The following is a 26,468-nucleotide window of genomic DNA, read 5'->3' on the forward strand; positions in this document are numbered from 1 at the left end:
AGGTGAAGTGTGAGGTGGTTGAAGGTATGAAACCCTGAGGACAACACTAGAGAGTGCAGTGGGCTGGTGGCAGGCAGAATTCTGCTGGCCTGGGGAAAGGTGTTGGCTCAGAGGGAGAGAGAGGTGAGAATGGGGGATTGGAAATCCAAAGTGAGACCAAGGAACGGGCAGAGCAGGTTTGATGTTAACAGATAACTGAAATGGATGGAAGTGTCCAAAGACTTGGAGTCTCAGTCTTTTTAGACTTCCTAACTGGTTTGACTGTTTTTGTCAATGGAGTTTTTAACAGTAAAAGGTAAAAAAAAGCTGGTGTTCTTTAACTGTGAATTATTCTGGAAGGAGGAGTCAGTGTAGGAGGATGAAATGGTGGGAGCAGTAAATTGTTCATGTAGTAGTAAATTGCTCAGGTTTCTCAAGTTGTGGGTTGCTTGTTATTAGTATGTTATCAAATAATTTCTCAGGCACAGCTCTGACTTATTCAGTAAGGAGGACTTCTTTGCTTGTCATTAAGGGGATGATTCCTTTGCTTAGCTGGACTTAGCTGTTCCAGGTTTTTTCCCCTTGCACATCTTTCGAAAAGCTTTGCCACAGTTTGAATACGTCAGTTCTGATGAGTGGTTCTGCTGAAACTGGAGAAGTACATACAGAAAATGGAAACAGACTTTATGGAAGAATTTTCTATAGAGTTTTGTTTTTAAGGAACTGTTTCAGGCATTTTGGAGCTACTTGAATCATCTCCCTGCACTGAGAGTTGTGTGGTACCATTTTATAATTGGATACTTTGCCAGGACTTGGCTTTCCTATAGATTGCAACTTTATAGTTGGTTTATGTCCTGGAGAGTAGCAGTGCAAACGTGGCCTCGTGTCTGGAGGTGTTGGAGGCAGTCTCTTCACTCCCTATATTGTCTCTGTGCTCTTTGGTCTGCACTTTGAGACTTATTCTTGTGTGTCATGTGATTGCATTTCACCCTTCCAACTTCAAGTTGCTAACATCTTGTAGTGGTGTTCTGTCTCTTCTCCTCTCCTTTCTCTGTTCTCCCCGTTCTTGTTTTCTCACAGGCTGTGCGAAGTTTAACTGTGCATCTGAGAGAGTGACCTTCAAGCCTGGTGGCAGGAGGACCCGATTTCTGAGTACGCCCTGCTTGGCTCTTTGTGTGTAACACCTTTACTCCTTCCTTGTCTGTTTTTTGTTTTGTCTTTTTGGTTTCTGTTTCTGCTGCTTGGATCTGTTTCATGCAGCCCATTCTCATCTGCCACCTTGTATTCCCTCCCATCCCACGGCTCAGCTCAGCTGCTCTTAGCACACCTTTAGAAGTTTGGGTTCTCACGTTAGGTGTTCTCTGCTGTTAAACTCGCTAAAAGGAGCTCTCATTTTCCCATAACCTTTAGTGGAAACTTCCAGGACAGGTCAGTGAAATGACACAAACTGGGGAGAGTTAGCAAGGTCCATCGGTAATTTCGCGTATGTTAGATGACATGGGACTTGTCGGGGGGCAATCTTTGTAGTGGAAGAGTGAGGAAGATCTGTTTTCCAAATGATCCCTTGGCTGGACACTGCAGTAGCTGATGGGGGGAGTGTTGCCCTCCCCCAGCAGTGTGCTTGCATGCTCTCAGCGCTAGAGCTGGCGACAGTGCAGAGCTTTGATGCCACCTGTAGGCAGTTTGTAGTGACGATTTGTGTTCATTAGCAGATGGCTAGCTAAAGATCCAAATGTTAAAGGGTTTTTTAAATAATTAGAGAATATTTCCAGGCAAACTCAAAGGAACCTTACCTACTAATGGACCCGGGTTTAGAAGTTTTTCCTGTGAATTGGAGATATATTAAATGTAAAAGAAATAGCAGTACAGGTGGGTAAATAGACATTTTCAGACATCCTGTCAGCCCTCACAAGCTAGCTTGCAGCTCTTTTCAGAATCCTCTCATTTGCACTTACATTAGGCCAGACTTACAAGAGAGCCTCAAACTTCTGATGTGGCTGAAATAACAATATGCTTGAGCCAAGGCTGCTGGTGTGATGCTTTTTATTGGGAGTGCTGCAACATCTCCCGTGCTGCTTCTGCAGGCTGGACCCTTTAAATGTCTGACATGTGTTTCCCACCCTCTGGAATGACTCGATGTGAGAGTTTTCAGTGGTGTCAGGAGCCCTCCCGTCGCTGCACTGCATGGCAGTACCACGCATCTGCATCATCTGTCGTGCTGTGCTTGGCAGTGGCTCAGCTGAGCCCGAGCTGTGAGAGGGAACTGGGCCTGGCCTTCTGCAGAGACAGCTGCAATGCAACCAGCTCCATCCTCTGAGAAAGGAAGGGAGGCAGAGGGAGGGAAACTTCTTCCTGGCTGTTCAGTTTTGCACTAACTCTATCCCACTTCACTGGATTTGGGATCTAAGCACTAAAAGTATTTAATTTTTCAAATTGAGCAGCTTTAAATGTTTCTGCTGTGTATATTAATGTGCAGATGTGCACTGACATCTGCACTCTCAAGATTTAATGTTCCTTTCTTGGAAGAAGTTAAATTCTTACCAAAGCTTACTTAAAATTGTTGTTAGTCTGGCCTATCCTTTTTTTGGGGAAGGGAATATGAAGAACAGCCAGAATTGACAATGAACTGAATGTATGTGAGTATAATTTACTTCCAAGGCCTTGGCTTGCTGTAAATTGACCATCATCTGGCTATAAGAGTACTTTGGCATGTGTATCTCTTGCTTTTGGGACTGATGCTAAGGGAAACAGATTCCTTTTGAAAAGAGTGTTGTAGCTGTCCTGTAAAAGCGGGTAATACTTGGCATGGCTCAGCTTGGCCTGGCACTTGGCTTGCTGCAGGCTGCTTGCTTCCTGCAGCCTTGTCCTTGAAATGCTGTGGCAGACTGCTGTGGAGAGTGACAGCTGGAGAAGATACTGGGTTGGAATCAGTGGTGTTGAGGAAACAGTGCAGTGACTGATGCTTTTAACTGTGCAGCTGGAGAAACAGAGTGGTACAGCTTGGCAGGGAATGTCTGAACTGTTTTCACACATCTGAAAAAGAGGGTGACAAACTAAAAGCACTCAACCTATCAAATAAATTTGTTGCTGGTTGAAATTTGATAGTTGTAAAATGCTTCCTACGACCTGGCAAAAAATGGAAGATGTACTTGCTTTTCCTTTTGTGATAACAGCCATGGTTGTGACTGTGTGATAACAGTTGTGACCTCAGTGTCTCCTGACATTCTTCAGTATGGTTTGCGAATTACAAAGAATAAATGTAGGAGGCTGGGCCTCGTTTCTTTGTGGTTAAACTGTCTCAGAAGAGTCTTCGAGTTTGTGTAGAATGTCCCAGTAGTGACTGTAAAAGCCCTGCTGTGCTGTGTCCTCTGTTTCTCACCGAGCTTTTTGTAATGTTTCCTGATACTAAACATTTCTCACTGTTTCTCTTATCTTTAACAAATTACTCTCTCTTTGTGCTTCAGGGAAGATGGTGAAAAAAGTCTGTCCTTGCAACCAGCTCTGTAGTAATTATCTTATTTCTGTTATCTCCGATTCCTGATTGTAAAGCTATTCATCAGCTTTTCCTGGTCACTGAAGCCTTACGTCCCTGACTCTGTCTCCAGCACAGCATCTGTCTGTCTGTGTTACGCCCTCTAATGTGTGCTCTGTCCTTAGTATATTGACTAGTCTGGTGCTGCTCTTGCAGCCAGGTGGAGGCAGGCAGAACCTCCCCTTCACCACACGAGAGCGACAGCAGGGTCAGCTGCTCACGGTAATGTGCTGGAGTTGTACTCAGAGCAGCTGCTTGTTTTTGATGGGGCTTGTCACCTCAGTGATGGATGCAATTGCAGACACTCCTCCAATGTTTTAAAAGCCTAAGAGTAAGCCATCAGAGATCTCCAGTGTGTCTCCCAAAGCAAGAGATGTTCGGAAGAGCCTGCGTGTGCACATGCCATTTAAGACTGTTTTAAGGGTGTCTTTTGACTGCTGGTTTATGGGGGGAAAGAATCCAAGGGCAGAATGAGGCATTATGGGTAGTGGGCTGGAGAGAGAGAGCCTGTTTCACTTCAGATCCCTCTTGTCAGAGCAGAACTGGGGACGGCTGCCGTGACCGAGCAGGAATGTGGGGGGTTGTTTCCATGGAATGCTACAAGTTGAAGCACTTGCTTTTCAGACTCTTCTGGATGGCAGTTTCTGCAGGCAGTGAGTGTGTCAGAGCTAAAATGTGAAATTCCTGAGAAGTCAGTTTTAAATTGACACTACGTGAGAGCTCAGCTCTGCTGCTGTAGGCTGCTATGTCTGTGACCTGAGATGGGAGCTCCCTGACAAAATCACTTGGGGAGACAAAGCTCTGGCAGCCTTTGTCACCCTGAACCAATCTAGTTCTTTGGAAAACTCTTAAACTTTCCTGAGTCTTGATTCTCTTCAGCTGAATGTGCTGCAGTATATGCCTTGATTAACTCTCTGCCTTCCATAGCCTGAGGAAGCTCTCTAGTGTAGGTGCAGGATCCAGAGTACTTAGTGATTAAAGTGGAAATGTGCAATAGCACAAGTGGATGCTGGCCATCCTGAAGAGGATGAGAGCAAGTGTGTCAATTCCTGCATGAACCCTCATGGTGGAATGTGATTATTACTCGTTTTGGCAGTGTTCCCCCTCACCTCTTTCTTGGTTTTGCCTCATTTGTCTTTAACTTCACCTTTCACATCGTTGCTCTTATTGATTGTATGCAGAGCCCTTTCCACATGATGCATGCCTAAGGTTCTTGTTACTTCACAGCAGGCTTTCCTTGCACCACACAGGGTGTTCCTGCTCCTCTCCATCTGTGCTGCAGCCTCACTCCCTGCTCAGGGAACCTTTTTCTTCCCTTTCCATGTGTTCTCGCATGTGTCTGCCCCCACTAACAACAATTCCTGCCCCGCCTGTGGGCACCCAGCCCCGGAGCCACTTCCATGCTTGAGCTGGAACTGGGGGGGGTGGATCTGTGTCCTTCCCTCCTCAGCACTACTAGAGGCAGTAACACTTTGTTTATTTGTCCTGCGTAGTAAGTATGTCACCTTCCTAATCCACTCCTCAATACGAAACATTCCTGCAGGGGTTTGGAACCAGTTCTTTCTTTGATGCAGTGGTGCCAAGGAATGTGGCTGATTGCCAGGGAAAGTGGGACAGAGGAAGGGACCTGCCAGGCAAGAGACAGCGACGCTGTCATTTGGCCTTTGCAACAGAGACATGGTGCTTGTTGCTACCATTTCTGCTCATCCACCTCTAAATGGGTTCCCTTCAGAAATGACTGCCATAAACTCAGGTTTTCATGGATTTCCCAGGTGCAGTCTCCTGAGGGAGCAAGTAGAAATATTTGAGGAGCTTCAGGAATAGGTGAGGATGAGCGTTTGTGAGCAGTGCTGTCTCGAGCCTGCTGATGCTGATTTTGTTGTTGGGTCTGCCCTAGTGGTTAACTGGCACTTCCACGTCTGTAAATGAGGATACTTTGCAATACTGCTGGGAATTTAGGATCCTAGGTAACACATGATTTCTTTGCTTCCTCATATGAGGTCTGCTTTTCAAAAACCTAGACTGGAGTGCAGTTGCTTGTTTATAAATATGAGGGGCATAGGAAGGCTATCAAAACAAAGCTGCTACATTGGTTGTTCCCCCCACAGGATAATGTTCAGCAAGCTTTCTAGCAGAACCAAAACCTGGCGTTTATGTGAAGGGGTTTTGTGTTCTTGCCTGTCAGAGCTTACCTGAGGAACTACTCTCACTCTTGCCTTCTTTAAACTGTATTAGTTATTTGCATCTCAAATGCTTATTCTTCTGACTTAGGAAATCTGAACATAATGGCAAAAAAATGCTTTCAGAGGCAAAAAGCAAAATTTAATGCAGTGCAGACTTTCCCTGCTGATCCTGGCTGTTTGGTGGATGAAGACAGTCCCATCTGGTTATCCTCAAGAACATAAGTATAGCAGCTATTGGAAACAACAGTTGCTGTTTCTGACGGGCTGGTTTTTTTCTTTTTTTGTAAACTGGGTGAACTTTTCATTTCACAAAGTGGAGATAATTTGCTACAGAGCAGTTGGCAATGCTGATTTTACTGATCCTTATTCAGCATCCAGCATTGTCCTCCAAGGTGGAATTGACCTGTGCCAATAGTGGTTGCTGCTAATTAAAAGGCGTAGGGTGAGAAAACGACGTGACGTGCCTGTACTGTCATTCAGTGCTGAAATCTAATGTCCTTTTTCTTCTACAAAGACCTGTAGGCTGCTACCATTCCCCTCTTAGGATGACCACTTGCAGCACTTCTTGCAAAGTAAACATCTCTGTGAAACACTCAATCTGAGAAAACGCCTGTAGGTGTCCTTGCAGTTCCCACTTCAGTGTGTCCTGGAATTGAAACCTAGAATTAATCTGCATGGCATTTTAACTGGCTCTCTCTGGGTGTGCCATTACCACAGTTACTTAATGCACTAGAGAAAGGTCAGCTTTGGCCCAAGTTGTGATTGCTGCTGTTGTGTTTGTAGGGACCAGCAGCACCAACACCGTGGGGGCTGCAGTGAACAGCCAGGCTCCCCAGACCCAGCCCACTGCCATCGCCTCGAGCCGCAAAGGGACCTTCACGGACGACCTGCACAAGCTGGTGGACAACTGGGCCCGGGATGCCATGAACCTGTCTGGCAAGAAGGTTGGCAAAGGGCACAGCAGCTACGAGGTGAGGCAGGACCCGTGAGGGTTATGGGGAGCAGCTGTGGGTGTCCTTCTGTCTCACTGGGGCTCCAAACACAGCTGGAGCACAGCTGGGACAGCAGCTCTGGAACACTGTTAGCTGGCTCTTCCTGGGGAGGATGTATTGCCTGCTCTGGAACAGAAGGGGAGAAATAAAGGGGAGGGCCGTGGCATGTCCTTGTAAATACCCACTGGGAGCAGATTGTGGACCAAGGGGTGGACTAGGTGGCTTTTAGAGCACAGTTGTGTAACTGCTCTCGGTGGTTGGATTATCTTTCAGGGCCCTGGAATGGCAAGAAAATTCTCGGCACCAGGTCAGCTCTGTATCTCTATGACATCTTCCCTGGGTGCTACGCCCATCCCTGCAGCATCAGCTACCTCTTTAGGTCCCTTCAGCAAGGCCATGTGCCCCCCGCAGCAGTACGGTTACCCCGCAGCGTCCTTCCCCCCGCCCTGGAGCGGGGCCGGGGGGCCAGCACAGCCACAGCTCGGCCAGTTCCAGCCCGTGGGTGCCACATCTTTGCAAAGCTTCAACATCAGCAATTTGCAAAAGTCTGTCAGCAACCCTCCAGGCTCCAACCTGCGGACCACTTAGCCGTGCTCGGAGACCCTGCTGGCTACACCTCGGGACAGGACATGGGGAGGGAGATGGGGCCCTTATCAACTACTAGTGCTGCAATGAACTGGTAGCTTGCCAGACTGGGAATGAATTTATCTTTTCCAACCATTGCTGTCAACTCTCTGTAGCGGGAGTTTCCCCACACACTCGGAAGGGGGAGGAGGATGATCAGCATCCTTGTGATGGGACAGTGCTTTTCACCGAGGGGGGCTGCTCTTGCGTGGCACAAGAGCTATGAAGAGGAGCCGTGGGGTCAGTTCATGCAGTCTTGCTGTAAAATTTTTCTCTGGGTTGAGGCTGAATCCACACGTGTGGAGGTGGGAGAGCTGAACCCCCCAGCATGAGGCTTTAGCACGCTTCCTGCCTCTTCCTGAAGAACCAAGATCAGGAAGAAAGCTGTCCAAATCCCCCTCCTCTCCCTCTCCCCACTCAATCGTATCTGGCTCTGAAACGATGGGGCACATGAATGGACTTGCGATGCAGCCCGTGCTTGATAGGTCATTACTGCTTTAAGTAAGATATTAACAGCTTTGACTGCAGCATTAGAGCAATTTAAATTGTTAAAAAAAATTTTAAAAGTTCCCTGCGGACATGTACTTACCATCAGTTTTGATGTGGAAACACTGTGATATATAAATGTTGTTGGACAACAGTAGTTTAAAAATGAGTGGAATATAGAGGGTTAAAAAAGTTAAAAAGAAAAAATGGGAAAAAAAGCTAGCTATATCCTTATACTTATTGGAGACACTTTAACTTTTTCCTTTGTATTTTCATTGTATTAGATAAATAAATGTGAATGTAAAATTGTATAAATTAATGTACTTGAATACTTGTCTGTTCTCCCAGTATGCTTGCTGGATATTTTAGTGCCTTGGACTTCTCTTGCTTCTGCAGTTTAGCATTGTCTTCCCAGCAGAGCCCAGGTGGACAGAGGGCAAGTTGAGGGCAGGATGCTTGTGCCCAGTGCCTGGGACATCCCGGGCTCCTGTTTGGAGTAGGAGTGTGGAGGGGAAGTCACCGAGGCCGCGGTCGGAGCAGCGTTCTGTGTGTGGGGGAAACTTGTCCAGGTGGGCAGAGCTGAAGGTGTGGGGTGACAGGGGCCAGGTGGGGTGGGACAGAGGGGTGCAGGTGAGGCTAAAATGAGACTTAACCAATATTGGCTGTGGAGGCAGGAGGGCTGGATCAGAAACGGAGAGAGGATGGGGAGAACGTGTGTCTTTGGGAAAGGCCCAACTAAAGATGCAGTTTGACTCCACCTGCGAAGTGGTAAAGATGTTTGGTCAGGATGTGACTTGAGGGAGAGGTGCCATTGCTCGTTGGCATGGGCTTGTCTGCTGGGATTGCTTTTCTTACCTTTTTTTTGGTAAAATTCATTTAAGCCAGGAACAGACTGTCCTGGTGCAACGTCCGTTGCCGGCAATGGATGTACTTGAAACAGCCGGCATCAAGAAGTTTCCTCTGTCTTACTTGGAGGATTTACAATTTTGTTCACTCTTAACAAATTTCAAGCTGGTACCAGGACTGTCACTATCTGTCACTTGTCACCTCTTAGTACCTGTACTGTATCTTCTGCTTTGGTCATTCTCCCTTTTTGTATTCAGGAAATACTGGTTTCCTCTTCAAAGTCAAAATAATACCAGCCAGTATTTGTGTAGTGCTGCAAAAAGCTGAGAAGGGTGAGAGTGCAGCTTGCTGGTGCTTGGGAGCAGCTCACCGGTGCCCTGGAAGCTGGTGCATCACACGGATGTTACTTGCCCACGTTGGTTTTTATCTCGGAGCGCTGTTCCCTGCTGGGGCCTTAATAGGGAGTTTCCGTGTCTGCAGATGTTCTCACTCTTTCACTTTCACAGAGAAACGTGCGAGATGCTTTCCATTCCTGTCACTTGTTTTGCAGCAGTTCTGGCAGCAGGGCAGGCCCAGGCTGGAGAGGAGCGGCCGAGGGCAGGAGCTCGTCGGAGGCGGCTCCGGGCCGAGGCCAGGGGTGGTTCTGTGGGACAGCGGCAGGGGAGGGGCAGGCGAGCAGCGGGCCCGGGGCTGAGGCCAGGTGGGAACCTGTCTGAAAGGATGGCTGCAGGGGAGGCTCTTGAGCACGCCCAGGGGCAACAGGAGCGGGGACAGACCCGAGGCAGTAGTGAGACAAGGGGAGTATTCGCAGAGGAACTGGTCAGCTGGATGCAGCACGTGGTTATTTAAATTTGATCTAATAAGTTTGAGGTCGTTTTTTCACTTAATGTTATGCAAGAACTGGTTTTATTTACCATTGATTTTTTTTTTTCTCCCCCCCTCTCCTCCTGTGGATGAATAACTGAAGTCTAGAGGAATAAACTAATGCTACTGAACTGTTAAATTATTTTGTTTAATATTACACTTTGAGTATCTTTTTCCACATAAAATCTGTTTCTGAATTACAAGCGTTTTCTTTACATTATTTAACAATGTACACTGTAAAAAATAAAAATAAAAAAAAAAAAATTAATTGAAACTTTGGGGCTTCCCTGGCTGTAGTTAGTTGTATGTTTTTGCACTGAACCCTTCTTGTATGACTGCACCCCAGGCTGCAGTTTGTTCCTTTGCAGAATATTGAATGAAGCCATTCAAATAAACCAAACCTGCTTTGGTTGAGCTGTGGGTTTTCTTGTGGAACAGCCAGTTCCAGCCCCTCTGTCCTCCTCCTGCAGTGATGTAACTCTTACCCAATTTACCAGTTTGTCACAGGACATACAAGAAAGCCAATTTAACGAGATCCTTAACTTCTCAAAAGCAGCGACCAGTCAGAGCCTTTGGCCTTTAACAGGATACTCTGAAACGAAGTTCTCCGAAGAATAATTCCTAAATGGCCCTTGAGGAGGGGAGTGGCCTGAGGGAGGATAAGGGATCGGCTGTCGCTGCTTTTATGGCTGGGACTGCTACAACGTTGCCAGGTGCACTCTGCTGTGGCAGACAAGACCTCGGCGCGGTCCCTGAGGAAGGCGAGGCGGAGCGAGGGCCCCTGGGCTCCTGCGCTTGCTGTGGGCACTGCGGCAAGAGCAGCGGCCCCTGAAGGGCCCTTCCCGGCTCTTCTGCGCCGCCTCCCCTGCCCTCTGCTCTGGGGCGCATGGGAGCAGGGACGTGCCACCTGCGGGGAAGGGGCTCCTTGGCGACCTCACAAACAGGAATTCAGTCCTCCGATGAGCAACCGGAGTGGAAGAACTTCACAGCGTCATTCTCAGCTGCAGACTTGCAGGAATTTGGTATTTCTAAACACTAACTGCTGCTGCATTTCTTTCCATTTTAAGAACAGCTTCTGTTATGAGTCATGCTGCGCAAGCTTCGAAGGGGAAAAAAAAAGCTCCAAGTGTAAGTTTTCCTGTCCTTTTCAAAGGGGCCAATCCCGAGAGGCTCAGTGCAGTGACTTTGTTAGAGGAGGCACAGCTCTATTTGCATTGTTTCCAGAGCCAAGGACGCTGAGACTGTTACATTTTTGTTTCAGACTTTCACATTTTTTTCATTGTAAAAGTTTGGAGCAGCTTTGAATCCAGTAATTCTGAAGGTCTGCACGTTCCCTTCCTAGCAGGTATATGGTTTCAATAGCGAGGGCATGACTCAAACATGTGGAATGTGCTTCTTCCCTGAGCTGTTCTGAAGGCAGCACTGAATTGGCCAGAAACAACTACGGTGAAATGTGGAACTGTTTCCTAGATGTAATCTATCACCGTTAATTATGGCTTGTCCTGTCTTTCCATGCTGAAGTCAATTCCTGTTCTTTGTCCTGTTCAGGAGGTAAGTGGATCGTAAAGGATCTTTTAAGGGAAAAGGACTGGTTAAGTGATGACGGCAAAGTAGGAGGAAGAGAAATAAATGCTGAATATTCCAAATGTATTTACATTTAGACAGAGCAGTGAGGCAAAGCATGGGAATAAGGTCCCGTTTGAAGCCTGACATTGATTTCAGGGTTGGACTAATCCCAGAATTGTGTAAATGCTCCTGGTCCAGCTCTAACTTTCAGTCATGTGGCATCATTCTCCTGCCTCCAGCACTGCAGTAGCAGGCTCCCTCCACGGCTGCCTGGGCCGGCGACACCAGCCCTGCCGGGAGCAGCGCTGCCAGCACGGGCCGCTGGCCTGAGCCCTGCCGTGGTGCTGCCGGGAACTGCAGCTGAACTGCACAGGAACAGGGCCGCTCAGCCCAGCAGAACTCCTCCCTTTCCTGCACGGACCTGCTCGAAATGGATAAAGGAGTATTCTTCCAATACTGATTAAAAATTCTTCCTTTGGCCTGCTAGCTAGACGGACGAGCTGTTGGCTTTGCTGTAACCTTTGCACCCCTGTGAGGTTCTCTGTTTGCCCGTCCTAAAGCCAAGGAGGCTGTGCAGGTGCAGTGGTGCCCCTTTAGCTTTAGAACGTGTTGCCTCCTTTGAAGGGAACGAGGTGGAAGGGTTGGAAGGGCAGAGGCACGAACAGCTTCCAGCGGGCTTTGTGTTTCAAATTCATGTTTATTTCTGTATTGGAAAGGGTTGAAAGCTTATTTAAAAACAGCAGTGCGGCTCCCGTTCATGATCCAAAGGATCGGAGCAAGCACGGGGCTGCCGTGTGCGGCGCTGGCGGCGGTCCCGGCGCGCTCCTGCCCGGAGGCACAGGCACGGCTGGAGGCGCTGCGGCTGCTCGGGACGGCGGGGAAAGGCTCGGGAGGAGAGAGGGGCTGTGCCCCGGCCATGCAGCCACAGGGCACAGGGCGGGGCTGCACCTCAGACACCGCCTGTGCCACCCCCGGACTGCACCTTCCATCCTCTGGCCGCAGCCCACCTGCTCCCCTCTGTGCTGGAACGCAGCACTGAGGGAGACAGAAAAGCTATGAATTGCATCTCATTTTTAACAATTCACCCTGTTCATGCCTGCTTCAGGCACTTTACAGGTAATATCCCTTGTAAAATGGCCACAAGTCTCGTGCTGCAGAAGCACAAATAATTGTGTGGTTATAGAAAAAGGCATCTGAAATACATAATAACCTAAGAGTATATGAAGTTCTTGCTGATTGTATGAAACTCTTCTCAGTTGCTTCACCATAATATACAGCAGGGTCCATCTGACACAATATGGGAAGCCACTGCAGTCTCGTGATGTAATCCCAGACAGAGGCACAGATCCCACCGGGTGCCTCATGTAGGTTCCAACCTCCTTTTCTTCAAGCTCTGACTTCTCCTGAGGGGGCTGCACCCTGCCAAACAGGGAGAAAGTAAGAAATGGATTTTTTTTTTTGCTTCTAAATGTGTTCCTCAATTCTTTTTCTAACTCTTCCTTGATAGGACAGTAGGATGGAAAAAAGCAGACAGTTTTCCAAGCCCCCTGTCACAGCATCTGCAGCCAGGTCAAAAATAAAGGAATGCTTCTCCCACTGGACTCTCCCAACGTACCAAGAGCCCTTGTGAAGCCAGACCCCTCACTTGTGGCAGCACATACCTGGGGTGTGCTGGTTGGCACAGCTGGTGCTGCTGGCTGCAGCAGGGGGCTGCAGCTGTGCAAGCCTGGCAGAAGCTTTGTGCTGGTTCACCCTGTGGGGTGTCCTGCTGCGAGTGCCCAGCTGGTGATGGCCACGGGGTGTCTCAGGTGCCTGGTGTGCAGCTGGTGAGGGCTCTGACATTTTGGCACCTGTTACCTTTAGGTCAGTGCCCTCCAAGGAAATGTCCCAAAGTTCAGGATCATCTGGAAGGAATGAGAAGGGGATCCATGACAGGAATGGCAGTAGCTCCAAGACCAGCACATTCTTTTCCTACAGGCAGTGACCACTATAAAATTTAATCTGTAAAGCATCTCTTATGTCAGTGTGCAGCAGGGTCCTGCCCCTTGTGCTCTGGACTTCAGCAATGTCCAGGCACCACGGTGTGTGACCCAAACAGCCATGGCTGTATTGAGGAAAGATACACCCCAAATCCCCCCCAAGTTCTGTTTTGTGCAGTGTCATCTCAGGAAAAGGGTTTATCAATAGGTGTAACAACTCTGCTGAAGAGCCTAAGTGTGAAACCCCCCACAGTGATGGACATCATCTCCCTGACACTCAAGCAGAGTTTGTATCGTTAAAGTCAGAATCACACTTCTGTTATTCCAATCCTTCACAGCTTTTGCCTTTACACTGTATTCTGAATTAAGCTGGTTTAAATGCTAATGATTTAACACTTAATTACTCATCACTCTTTGGCTGACCTGCAAAGAGCTCCTCTTCTAGTGCCAGCTCCTGCTGTACTTCTGGTGGAGTGCTGTGCTTGACAGGAGGGTCGCATGTTGCTGCAAGGAGGCAACACAAGAAGAGATTAATACCAGAAATACAGAAAAACCCTTTGGCTCCTTCTTAGCAGAGCACGAGTCTGAAATGACACCCAGCACTGCCACCGGGTACCCTCTTTTCTCCTAGAGCTGGTTAAGACTTGGAAGCAGGATGTGGGACAGCAAGGCTCTGCACCTGATGTCTGACAAACAACTGTGCTACTTTAACATGGTTTTTTTTTTGCCTGTCTCCCCAGTCTTCACGTTCCTGCTACCACGTGGCTTCCAGACCTCCCCTTGAGTAGTAAAAGGCAATGTAGCAGTAGCTCAGGCAATGTGTATTTGCCTGCAGCTACCACAGCCAAGTGCTGCGGCCTCAGCTTGGATGCAGCAGGTTAATGGTGCTGACAACAGCTGCTTTAGGGTGGCTGGAAAGCTGCAGATTTAATGATGCCGGTTTAGAGCTGACATTCCTGACACTCTTGGAACAGACGGGGGAAATATGATAATGCTCCTTCCTTTGGCCTCAAAGGTGTGTTGATGGCACAGAACAGCAGCACACAAAGCTGGCCAGGCTCCTGTACTGTGGCTAACCTGTGCCTGCCAGCAGCTCTCATGGAAAGCGCCGGTTTTTAATGCCACCTCTCACCCTGTTTGCTGCTGGGAGTAACTCCTGGGACCTGCTGCTTTTTCTCCATCTGCTCCCGGAACTGCTGCTGCAGCTGCTTCTGTCGCAGTTTCCTCTGGTAAGTGGCATCACACTCCGTGGCCAGGGAGTCTGTGCTTCTGTCCCTCCCCCCAGTAAACACAAAGTTAAACAGGGCCTCAGCAATTACACTTTGTGAAGAAAAAATTCATTAAGAAATAACAGTAAAGAAAATCCACTGAGCTAGTGCGTTATGGCATCTTTGGAATTGAGCTGTCCCCATGTTTTAAAAGGGCCAGTAACTTCTAATACATACTAATATTTATTAAAAAATAAATTGATAACAGCAGTCTCACCTGGGAGCGTTGGGCTGTTTCTGATCTGCTGTCACTACAGCAGCCTCTGTCTGGCCAGGGTTACAGCCAGGTGTCACCTCACAGTGCTGTCTCCCTGCTGCATTCTGCCTTTCCACATAGCTGCTGTATCTTGCTTTCTCTATTTCAGGCTCATAGTCCTGTATTTTAGCTTCGACCAAGTCTAACTCAGGGGGTACCTGGTAAAAGGAGGAAAACCAGAATGTTCAGAAATTGCCATCATCAATCAACATTACTAATTAAATAATTAATTAAAATTATTATTAAACATACTAATTAAATAATTAAAAATTATTTTGCTTGTGCTAAGTCGAGCACTAAGTTAGAAACCTGAAATGCTCTTTTCTCAGTACCCAGAAATTCAGTCCGTTAATCATTGAATTCCTGTGACTCTGTGTTGGTTTAATTGTTCAGTGCTTCAGGCCAGATGGTGAGCTCTCCCCTCGCTGCTCTGCAAACGAGAACAGGTGCTGGTGATCGATCCATGGAGGGTTTTACAGCTTCTCACAGCCCCACAAGGCTGTTGCTGAGTCTGTAACTAACAGTAAACTCTACCAGTCCATTCTCCTGCTTGTGCTAAAGGGCAAGGCCAACCTTTACTGAGTTCTGAGGAAGGTACACCATTCCTGTATATTAAAGATGGGATGTTTTGGCTCTGTCCCTTTACAAGTTTGTGGCAATGCCTCTAACAGACAACGACCCTGGCAAACCAGAGATCTGGGCCATCTTTACCTGGAGAGAGGTGTCACCTTGGATCTGCTCCTACATGTTTGACAGGACTGCCTTGCAGCTCTAGGCCTCTAGCAGAGTTTGGCAAGTCTTAGTGAGATTGAAGGCAGCTTTACTATGAAAGTCCACGGACCAGCAGTTGCAGGAGGCTTCCTTTTCCCTCACTCCACAAGGCAGGTCACTGCCTAGCAGCCTCCTGCCCCCAGCTGGTGCACAGCAGGAGCTGGCAGGATCCATGCTGGTTACTGAGGCACCACTTCGGAACGTTCTGCTCTGTGTGCGTGAGCTGGTTGTTACGAAGGCTGCTGGTGCCAGAGCTGGTAACCCTCAGGAATGAGGTGCACTGACAGCACCATTGATAACCCTGCAACTGAAGGAGCGGGGGCAGTGGGTGCCCTGCAGCCCCGCTGACAGCCCCCGTACCGCACCTGCCGGGGAAGCTTGTTCACGGCTCGCAGGTAGTCCTTGTCCAGGATGCAGTTCCCAAGAGCATTCCCAAAGCACCTGAGAAACAAGAGGGCTCACTGTGACTGAAACCCTTCATTCCCACATAACTTCTGAATATGTACAAGTGCTGATCTTCACTCACTTGAGTGCCCTCTTCAGTCCATCTGTTACTGCCTCCTTTCTTGCCTTTTCCAAGGATAAGGCCTTGGACTTCAGGCCTTCACTGACTCCATATCCCACATCTTCATGGTATGACCCATCCTGCAGTACAATTTTAAATACAAGGGAATTTTATACATGCAGGTGCTGTGCCTTCCCAAGCCTCATTACCTGCTCTTAGCTGTTTGTTGCACAGCAAGGTCAACATTTAGGACACCAGCAGGTTCCCGAATGCGGTGCAGTACCCGAGGACTGTGCTCTGACCCGTGCAAGGACTTTCATTTCACAGCTTCAGGCAGTTGCTCAACTACAGTCAGAGCAAATAAAAAAACCCACTTACCTTAAGCTGAACCTTCACAAAAGCACAGACACCCACGTAGAACCTGCCATTGTTGAGGTCAACAAAGTCTGGGAGGAGATATTTTAAGTGTTAATTTATAAAAACAATAGTGGAAAAGAAACTGTTGTCTATGAAAGTAATTTCTTTCCTATGATCTACTAGAAGTCTGCAGTTTGCAAATAATCTGCACAAGGTTTTATCCAGGACAGAATGCCTGAAGAGCTGAGCAGGCTGCAATGCAACTCTCAGTTCAGAATCTCTGAAGTACCTTACTTCACACCAAAAGCAATGCTACATAATACACACAGAGCACTCCAGGTAGCAGTCTTGCAGGTCTAATAGAAACATGTCACGTGTCTGAAATGAAATTTGGCATCAAGTAACTCTACTCTGGGGTCCAAGAGTTCTTCTGTACTCATCTGATCTATTTGTCTAATTGTTTTGTAAACCTGCTGAAGGTGCAAGCCCTTTTTCTACCCAGGAATTTAAAACAGAATCCTCTCACTCTGAATTTCTAAGGAATGACTTGTTATGGCATTATCTGAAAAAGGTAGAAGTTTGAAGGATGTCAGTCTTTTCTTGACTGAAAAGGGGGAAAGAAAACTGTGGTGCAGAATAGATGGAAAGCAATGAAGTAAGTTGTTCTATTTCTAGAATCTACCAGCCTGAGTTAAGAAAAGATTTCTGAAGGTGGGGGAGAAGGAAGAAGGTAATTTAAGCAGCTGCTTTGACCTACTTCAACAACCAGCCTTCAGCATAAGCACAGCAGATCTGCAAACAAGGACAACACTTCTCTGTGTACTATTTCAGCTATCAACATAGAAGAGGCTGAAGCTTTAAGATCACCTGAACACCATATTATAGTTGAAAAATTTTTCAAAAATTTTCTGTTGTAAAAACCTCTGTACTAGGTATTAGCTAGAAGAGAAATCTGCAGAAAAGATGGGTCCCTAAAGAATAGGGGAATATTAACTGAGAATAGGAACTGGTTACAGTCTAAAAATACAGGTGAACATGAAAGCTGGCTCGGGACTGCCGAGTGTTAAATAGTTTAATTGTAATTACTCTTGACTGAGTGTACCCATAGAGATCAGAGACTTGATTAGAATAGCTCAAGAATAATCATAAACACACGCAGAATAATGACTATGACAGATCAAAAATGAAAAGAGAAGCTCCATTATTATTTGAGTTCTCTCGTTTTTACTAACTGTCAAGACACCTGGAAATTGCACATGCCTCTGCCCAGGTGCTTTGAAGTGATGAAGTTGTAGCAGCTGAGGGCACTTGGTCTGATCAGCCTGGAGAAAACTGAGGGGAGACCTCATTGCAGCTACAGCTTCCCTGAGAGGGGAAGAGGAGGGGCAGGCACTGGTCTCCTCTCTGCAGTGACCAGGGACAGGACCCGAGGGAATGGCCCGAAGCTGCGCCAGGGGAGGTTCAGGTTGGGTCTCAGAGAAGGTTTTTCCCCCAGAGGGTGGCTGGGCACTGGACCAGGCTCCCCAGGGCACTGGGCACAGCACCAGCCTGACGGAGCTCGGGAAGCGTTTGGACAACGCTCTCGGGCACAGGGTGTGGCTCCTGGGGATGGTCCTGTGCAGGGCCAGGAGCTGGATTTGGTGATCCTTGTGGGTCCCTTCCAACTCAGCATGTTCTGTGATTCTGTGATGGATACCCTGGCCTCTATCTGAGAGACTTTTCCTTCACAGTGAAACAGGAGGGAGCAAAGACTTCTTTGCCCCCAAGAGATCCTTACCAACATTCTGCTGAGTGACTGAATGAGCCCAGCCATTGAAGCCAAACATCTCATTGGCCAGACTGATGACCTTGTGACCCTCAATGTAACAGACCTGAAAAGAAGAGCATGTACATATAAATATATACATAAATACATAGCCTTGTGCACACGTCTCTACACACTTTATTTTCAACAGATTACACATACCACCTTACACTGAGGAAACCCAGCTAAGTTTAAGGTTCAGATAATGTAAATAAAAGGCTGATGGTGCAGCTTTAGGTGCACTCTCTTCCAGCAAATGTGGTGGGGATTAATAAAACAACAAATACGACTTAATCAACAGAAGAGAGTGGGCACTAAAGATGGTAAATGCAGCCACCGTTATATAGTCCAGTTCTGGGGAAAAAATTGGAAAAACATCTCAGTGTTGCACAAGTAGGTAACTAGTCCTTTGTAAAGGAAGCACTGAAAAATTAAGTCTCTTTTTAAGTGTAAAAGGAATCTGTGGCTCAGTAAAAGCCAGAATTTACGCCATGCATTCATATCTGCATGTTAAACTACTAGAGGGAAATTAACTTCAAAAAAAAAAAAGGAATACTGTAACTTTCTAAACCCTAGTTTTCCTGGGAAGAGCTGAGTTGAAACATGATGTTTGTTCCTACCTTTTGCCCTCCTCCCGCCTGCCGGCTGCTGATGTAGTCTGGGCCCAGCCTCTGCCGCAGAGCATGCTGGATAGCTCGGTACTCGCTGGCTGTGTACTGATACTTGACAAGAACAAGGGAACACATCTTACTCTCCCTGTTTTAGCTTCCCCTCTTCTCCTAAGAGCACTTCTTTATCCCAGTCCCTCCAAGATGTGCATGATCCATTTTTTGGAATTGGGATGTAGCAGGCAAGGAAACACCTCAGGGTACGTACGTACATTAGATGGGTTTTTTTTTTCCTCTGACTCTTGATGGATACAGGCATTAATTATTGAGCTGCAGCAATTATTTTTCATTAATAATCCCGGTCAAGCTTGCTACAAGCACACATGTAAATTTCTATTTTACCGCTCAAAACCAAAATATACTATCTCTGTGACCAACAAGAAAAGTGTATTTAAGAACAAAACTGAAGATTAACTGTACTCCACTACCACATGCCACCAGGGCAGGGAGGACAGCAGCTCAGGAAAGCAGTCAAAATAGGAATTTCTTGAGGAGTGTTCAGCCCATTTCCCTCAAGCAGGGAAGGTCCTTTGGATAACTCCAACATCACTGGTATCATCAGAGAACACTGGCATCACCAGAAGCCTAAAGTTTTGTAAGATTAGACTTGTCTTAGTAGAAATGCAATTACAAAATGTAGAGAAGCCTAAATGTATGTTTAAGGATTTGAGAACTAAAAAGCTCGTGTTGTTATAGCCTGAAGTGGGACAGAACAGAGGTTTCACCACCTAAATCATCAATACTGTGTATGCATGTACTGGCTGCCCAAACAATTCAGCAGAACACAGAATCTTCTCGTGTGTGTGTGTGCCATATAAATTCCAACTCCTGTCAAACTGCTCTAATTTGTATTTAGTTCTATTTAAACTTAAAGGAAAAACTTTGCTTTTTCTGACTCTAGAATGCAAGCCTGTAACCAAAAAGCATAAGGAAAATGGGACAATGCACAAGCTTGTGCCATATTCAGGAACTATGTAGAAATGCCTATCATGGAGAAGAGAATTCACCACCAAAAGCTCTGTTCAGTCCAGATATGGTTGTCTTTTTTGCAAACTATTTTACAATTTTTAAAAATTATTTTTAATAGCTCAAAGTAGTTGGCTTTCCTAAACCTGTACTGAGAATATGTGTAAGCATGATTGAGGCCATCTGAGAATAAGAGAGAATAAAATGAGACCCACTTTTAAGGTACAAGATTGAAAAACCTTTTGAGAAGAATCCAGAGCAATTTATTATAATTCGAGGCATGTCAAGACTATTGCAGAGAAAAAATGCTAAGTACAGTTGGGTGTAGCATGATTCCAGCCTTACTGTACCCAAGTTTCAAAGGAATAAACATGCAGAGCAGATTTCCAGAAGTGTGAGCATGCAACTTGTATTTCCCTCTGGGGCAAAAGGAACCGACCTGTCCGAAGGAAGCCACTGAGTCCCCAGCGCTGGAGCCGTTGCTGCTGCTGTAGCTTTCGCTGTCCTTCCCCTGGCTTTCAGGCATCCCTGGAGAGGAGAGGAGATAGAATGGCTGAAGGGAACAGAACTGACAGTCCATGTGAAGACATGTCAAAAAGCTTATTCTAAATATCATACTGGTAAAAAAATTATCTACGTGGGTTTTTTCCTTTTAGGTAAATGTGAAGGCACTGTACCATGCTAGGGAAGGAAAAATAAAATAATTCCCTCTTTCGGATTCTTCAGCACTGTCTTCCTGGAACACTTTCAATATACATTAATACTTTAATAAAAAGTAGAGACAACTTTCTAAAACTTTATTCAGCTATATCCTGACTTGTTAGTTTTTATTTTAGATTGTTGTTTTGACTGTAATCCCCCTGCCTGGTGCTATGATGGTACCACATAAAGTGTGCAGAGCTGAAAACCACAGAACCTGCCAGAACTGTAAGAAGTGGTACCAATAATTCAGTAGATGGCACCCTTTTCCAAGCCAGTATCCACCACTTCCCAGCACTGCATGGCCACTCCACCCTGCTCTGGAGCAGTGGGCCTGGGCAGATTGTGGACCCCAGCTGTGCGGGCTGCAGCAGCACTCTCAAATAACCCACAGAGATGATCTTTGACTGTATTTGCACCAATGCTCAGCACAACCAATAGCCCAGCACTCAGACTTTTGTGGGCAATACAAATATAGGACAAATCCAGACACATACAAGAGACCTGGAGATGTCAGAACAGTTTGAGAAAGCCTAAAATTCTCAGCAGATGGCATGATTTGCCAGTCAGTCAGCACCTGGCTAGTACTGTGCTTTGCTAATGCATTCCAGGTGTGGCACTTTTTAAAATAAGTTGTTTTTCCGAAGTTTACTGAGGACTTGCCAAACAATTTTCAGAAAAAGGATACCAGTTGTTTCCTTGGCAAGTATGAGCACTGGCAATTATGCCAAGTGTAGCTAAAATTCGCCTTAATTTTTGTTGGCTAGAATTACTCATCTTTGGTGCCAAACTTGTATAATTGTACAGTGTTCATACACTTGAATATGTTTCAATCAGAAGTTAGCAGCAATTTGTAAATACATTTGGCTTTGAAAAAGAACAAATAGAAAGCAACATTACCAGGAGAAACACTTGTGATTTAAGCAGGCTACTTCCTCTGCTCAGCAAAGAGTTCATTGCATGGGGAGGGAGACAATTAGAGAGACATAAATAGTGTGTGTGGCCAAGGGAACTGAAATTTGAACAATACTGTTGCCTCCACTCACACCCCCAAGCTGCCTCAATCAGATCTTAATCACTATAAGCCCTTGGAAAGAAACAATGACCGAAATGTCACTTGCCTTCGTTACACTATGACCAATTTATGCAAAGTAGGTGGGTGGCATTTCCATGCAAAATTGCTTAATACTGGTTTTGGTTAAAGTCCCTCAAGCTTTTATATGGTGTGCACCATTATCAGTCTAAATTTAGTTGTCTAAATTTAGTGGTTTGTACTCAAATTATGTGTGAATCCAGTCGGAGTGAAGGAGACACAGGATGCCAGTTTAGTTTCAGGCTCTACCTACCTTCAGCTGTGAGCCTCGTTTAAACCAAACGCTCCATCGGAGCAATGTGGGGGGTTCTGCAGTTGGGGAAGTGCAGCACAGCCAAGCCCTGTGTCTCAAAGCAATTGTTTGAGCATTTCAGAGCGACAGAACTTCGATATCAAAAATTATTAGAGTAGGAGGTGGGGAAGAGAGAGCAGTTAATTCTGCAAATGCAGCTATAAATCTGTCCTGGTGCCAGAGCCAGGAGCTAGGGAAGGCAAGGCGCTTCCATTCCTCACTGGAACATTGTTTCATCACTGCAACATTGTTTCCTCGCTGCCCTGCCCTCTCCCCACAATGCTTTAACGCACATGAAACATTAATGCTGGAGTAGATAATAAACTATTCACTGGAGTGCCAAAGAGCCTCGGACACCCTCTGAGGCCAGGGCTGTGGTAGGACGCTGCCTGACTCATTAACCAGTGCTAAAAAATGCCCTATTTTTAAACCAGAAAGACTAAAAATTAAAGCTCAAATATGCATTTGAATATGCAGGATGATACAGCCAGTTTATCAGTTTAAAGGCACCATCTCTGTGGTAATGGGACCATTATTTATTATTTACAGGGAATTCTTGAGTTTGGCTGGTAATGATCTCAGGAAGTTTTCTTGTCACTGAGAAAGAGAGCACACAAGACCAGAGGTGCTGCACTGTGCTCCAAAACATTACCTTGATACACTAGAACAGGTAAAGAAACTTAACAGCCTTTACTACCACCAGATTTTGATCTTGTCTTTCAAAAGGTGTACATAATCAGAAAAAACCAATCTCTGTTTTGGGAAACTGGATATGAAGTACCAATTTTCAACAGCACTCTACAAGCAGGAATTTATTGGCATGGTGGTAGTGAATTGAGCACTGCTGAGAAAAATGTGTGTGTACACAAATTCCTGTTCAGGAAATAAACCAGTCTTCCAGAACAGATAATCCTGAATTTAATCTGTTCAAGTATATCTACCAGTGTGGGCTGCTGTGTGGCAGCAACACCTTCACCTGCCATGACTGCATGGACATAACTTCTAATTTTCTAAATTAACACATCCTCACACACCTTTCTATCCTACTGTCCATTACCGCCCAAAAATTTATTTTGCTCCTAAATCACATCTTTTCCTATCAGTTCCACTCTGCCTCGACAAACTAGGTTTTTGAACCATGCACTGTGCTCTAATCCTGTGGCAGGAGTGCCAGTTCCCAGCTCTCCTCACAAGTAAGGTGGAAGCAGGCAGTTTGCATCACTTCAGAATAGTTTGCATACCACGCATTGTGCAAGTACCACAGCTTGGGCAATGCTCAGCTAGAACGTGGCTGTTCAAGGAATTAATCAGAGCATCCCATAACCTAAGACAGGAATTTAAACACAGACTCTGAACTTCCAGAGGGCTTTTCATTCATCCTTGTCCTCTCTATCTGGTAAGTTTCCTTCACAGAGAGGCTTTGGTTTGCTGAGTAAAAATCTTCAACATTCTCTCAATAAATGCAATTCCACTGAGCCCAGCAAGAGCAAACAGTTATGCAGGTAGCAACAAGTGATTTAGCAAGCACTAAAGATAATGCCACATACTTAAGCTAAGGTTTGTATTACTCTAAGAAAACATAGAAAAAAATTACAAGTTTTATATTTCTGTGGAGTTTTCTTTCCTCTGGGAACCCCAAACTATTTTATAAGTTGATTTACCCATTATGCAAAGGCTGTTTAACACAGAGCTGAGGTACTTCTTTCAAGTTTAATGGGGCAGATGTTCCTAATCAAGACAGGCCCGTGCTACTCCACAGTTTAAAAGGAGTGGAAGAGAGATGATGCAATTGCTTATGGAAAAGCTGCACACAATAGAACTGTTCAGTTTTGCCTTCTGATATCTCTAGGTAAGCAACCTTGATGACTTGAGAAAAGCGAGGCAATGTTCTGTTAACTTCAATAGAAGGAAAAGATACTCAGTGTTTGATGAGTTAAACATGGAAATGCAGGGGCAGGTCAGGAGACTGGGTGTCTACTGCAGACTACAGCTGGCCTCTGATGCTGACAGGACCTTATCAATGCCCCTTACCCACTCAGGCCACATTCCGTAGCAAGAGAAAAAAGGTATAACATAGGAAGTTTGAGCTCCCTGCAGGAGTTTAAATATTTGCTTTCAGGGCATGCAAGTGCCACTCTGACAATTTCTGCTCAGTTACAGCACGTGTCATGTCAGGGGGACACCTCCACCATGCAGTCCCACTCATTACACTGGAATCTGTGGGCTCCAAAAGCATCACTGAACTCTTTGATTTATCAGGCACTGCTCACTGCTAGCTTTACTCTTGGCATGTCTAGGATCGTGATCCTCCCTGCACTGAGCAGAGAACACTAATTCTGGTTCCACTTTTGAAACATTTTAACGAACGCAGGGTAAAGCTCTTTCTTCCTTACCTTTACACGCTTTTGGAAGAGTAACAGCACATTTGTGGGAGTGTGTTTCTATTCAAGAATTTTTGGATACATCCGACATCTGAAACGAAGCCTGCCTGGTCAATTCCTGCATTTTTGGAACACGGGGTGAGAAACTCACCTCCTTACTCATCATGCTGTTTCCTGTCACGACAGCCTCTATACAGCTGCCACAAGTTCACTGAGCATCAGTGTAACTACTGGAAGTTGCTTAGGAGCCTGCTTTCCCAGCAATTACAAATCCAGTTCCAGTCCAAATTGCTCCGTTTAGCACATGCTTTGCTGTGTTTTAGCCTGCATATTTTTCAAATTTTGCTGGTTATGCCTCCAAACATTTTCTTTAATAGCAGTGGTGCGTGTCAATTACCCGTTTGCTAAGTAGTTTTGTTTGCTGTTTCAAAGTCCACTGCCCGCTGCAATTTTTGCCTTCCAAAGGGTCCAAAAAAGTTTCATTAGTTAAAAATGCACCAACAGCATCCTAGGAAAAAGGTCATTCCAAACAATTCTAAGTTTGAACTACATTTGCTTTCCAGGAATATAAACCCCATTTAATTTCTCACATTACTTAATTCCTTTGCATTAACTCACAATCCATATAAAAAATATTTCATTAAAGGGATTGACTGGTACTCCTGCACAAATAATCTTTTTGATGATATCATAAAAAAATTCCTCATAACAATAAACGATGACCAAGGGGTAGAACTGAAAGACAAGAGAAACAACTCTGTGGTACAAGTTTTTTTCCAGGTATGAAACAGTAACATCTCACAGTTCCAAAACCAAAAGTGAACAATCTGCTCTTCAAGGAGTTTCACAACCATCCAGGCAGAATAAAAGAAAAGAGCTCGTTCTGGAGACCAGACCAGGCAGAAATATTACTGAAATATCATAAATTATTTACATGGGCACTTCTTTCTAAAAGCCTGTCAGATTGATTTATCACCACATCACTTATGTACAAGTCACTTCAGCCCTTGCAAGGCAAAGACAGCAGGGTTTTTAACTCAAGAGTAATGGTTTGGGACTTACAGGGAAAAGCAGCCTGTCCAACTGTAAGCAGAAAGCCTGCAATTTCCCAAATGCAATTACCAGGCAAGGAATTAATCCAGCCTGGAAACGAAACCGCCTGAACTCTGCAAGCACTGAGAGATCTGTCAAACTGTGGAGCACAAACCCCATGGTGGTTACAGGCACCGATGACACTTCTGGCAGCAAGACCCTATTAAGCTGACATTAATTAAGTTAGGATGAAAAACCTAAAGCTCTTAGGCTCTGTTTTGCTCCAGGCTGACACTTGCTTATTGTTAAATGGAAAATCATTTACATTTGAAATTGGCAGAATACTTGAGGCGTGGGCAAGCCTGTATCTGTTTCCATCCTTCTGCCTTCTTAAGACAGCAATATAAATGATCCCTTTTTTGGGGGGATGCCTTAGGCTTGACAGAAGGGCTTAAGTAGTAGAGCATGCACTATATGATTTTACAGAAATTAATTTAAAATGGGCTCTGTGCTTCTGCAGTTGAAAGGGAAGTCCGGGTTATTGAGACCTTAGTGGATATCAGCGTGCCAGAGGTCTGAATGATAATATAAATGGTAATTATAACATATAAGACGCAAAAATATAATAATACATAAAATATACGATATAGCTCATATAGAATATGATGAAATAACGTTATTATAAGCTGTATTCATTGCAACAATATACTAATTTAAACGCTGATAATTTACATGTCAGTAAGTGTCATTCCTTGCGTAGTCTGACAGATCCATCCCATTTGCCACAATCTCTCCCTTTAGTGTCCCCTCCTAACGGGAGTAAGAGCTAAGGAACTCAGTGTTGCTTTTGGCTCCTTACACCCGGAATCCACAAAAGATCGGGCTGCAAGAATTCTTGGTGGGGTCACTTGTCGTCTGCCCGAGGCCCCCTCAGGAAACACCGGCCCCGCGCGTGCCCCTCGCCCGCCGGCCGCGGCCCCTCAGCAGCCGTCCGCAGGGGAAGGCCCGGTTCTGTGCCGGGTTTTGTGCCGGGCTCGGTGCCCAGCTCGTGCCCGGTTCGGTGCCCGGTTCGGTGCCCGGTTCGGTGCCCGGTGCCCGGATCGGGCCCTGCCCGCCGTACCTGAGCCCTCCCGCGGCCCCTTCGCAGTTCCCGCCCGGAGCGGCCGCTACGGCGCCGGAGAGCGGCCAAACTTCCCTGGGGCCGCGCCCGGGCGGTGACGCAGCTCCGGGGGCGGTGCCTCAGGCCACGCCCCCCCGCGGCGGGAAGGGCCGAGGGAAGCCCGGCGCGGCGAGCGCGCGCGCCCGTGGGCGGGGCGTGGAGGCGG

The 26,468-nt window shown here is 46.2% G+C and overlaps 2 protein-coding genes across 12 annotated transcripts in view; one reads left to right on the plus strand and one right to left on the minus strand.

Annotated features, from left to right (window-relative positions):
* WNK1 (WNK lysine deficient protein kinase 1) overlaps nt 1–9,784 on the plus strand; it is a 100,729-nt gene extending 90,945 nt beyond the window's left edge. For 5 of the 9 annotated variants that reach the window (XM_048301211.1, XM_048301216.1, XM_048301219.1 and 2 more), the window contains 4 exons: nt 1,060–1,152; nt 3,444–3,485; nt 6,478–6,665; nt 6,960–9,784. In XM_048301211.1, the coding sequence (XP_048157168.1) occupies nt 1,060–1,152; nt 3,444–3,485; nt 6,478–6,665; nt 6,960–7,274 (638 nt within the window). In that variant the 3' untranslated portion in view covers nt 7,275–9,784. The remainder of the gene's footprint in view (nt 1–1,059; nt 1,153–3,443; nt 3,486–6,477; nt 6,666–6,959) is intronic. The other 4 variants (XM_048301212.1, XM_048301213.1, XM_048301214.1 and 1 more) reach the window with 4 other exon arrangements.
* A 1,965-nt stretch (nt 9,785–11,749) lies between these two features.
* RAD52 (RAD52 homolog, DNA repair protein) lies at nt 11,750–26,347 on the minus strand. 3 transcript variants are annotated; one of them, XM_048301222.1, is made up of 12 exons: nt 26,264–26,347; nt 20,086–20,174; nt 18,633–18,734; nt 17,986–18,079; nt 16,230–16,297; nt 15,873–15,991; nt 15,712–15,787; nt 14,537–14,733; nt 14,184–14,320; nt 13,475–13,555; nt 12,734–12,976; nt 11,750–12,491 (listed from the first exon to the last, which is right to left on the minus strand). In XM_048301222.1, the coding sequence occupies exons 2-12, from the start codon at nt 20,170–20,172 to the stop codon at nt 12,433–12,435; spliced, it is 1,263 nt and encodes a 420-aa protein (XP_048157179.1). In that variant the 5' UTR covers nt 20,173–20,174; nt 26,264–26,347; the 3' UTR covers nt 11,750–12,432. The 3 variants fall into 3 exon arrangements, with proteins under 3 accessions (XP_048157179.1, XP_048157178.1, XP_048157180.1); XM_048301221.1 differs by having other exon boundaries at nt 14,184–14,326; XM_048301223.1 differs by lacking the exons at nt 15,712–15,787; nt 15,873–15,991 and having other exon boundaries at nt 14,184–14,326.
* Between the last annotated feature and the right edge of the window lie 121 nt (nt 26,348–26,468).

This window comes from Corvus hawaiiensis, chromosome 4 (assembly GCF_020740725.1).
Source record: "Corvus hawaiiensis isolate bCorHaw1 chromosome 4, bCorHaw1.pri.cur, whole genome shotgun sequence".
Taxonomy (NCBI): domain Eukaryota; kingdom Metazoa; phylum Chordata; class Aves; order Passeriformes; family Corvidae; genus Corvus; species Corvus hawaiiensis.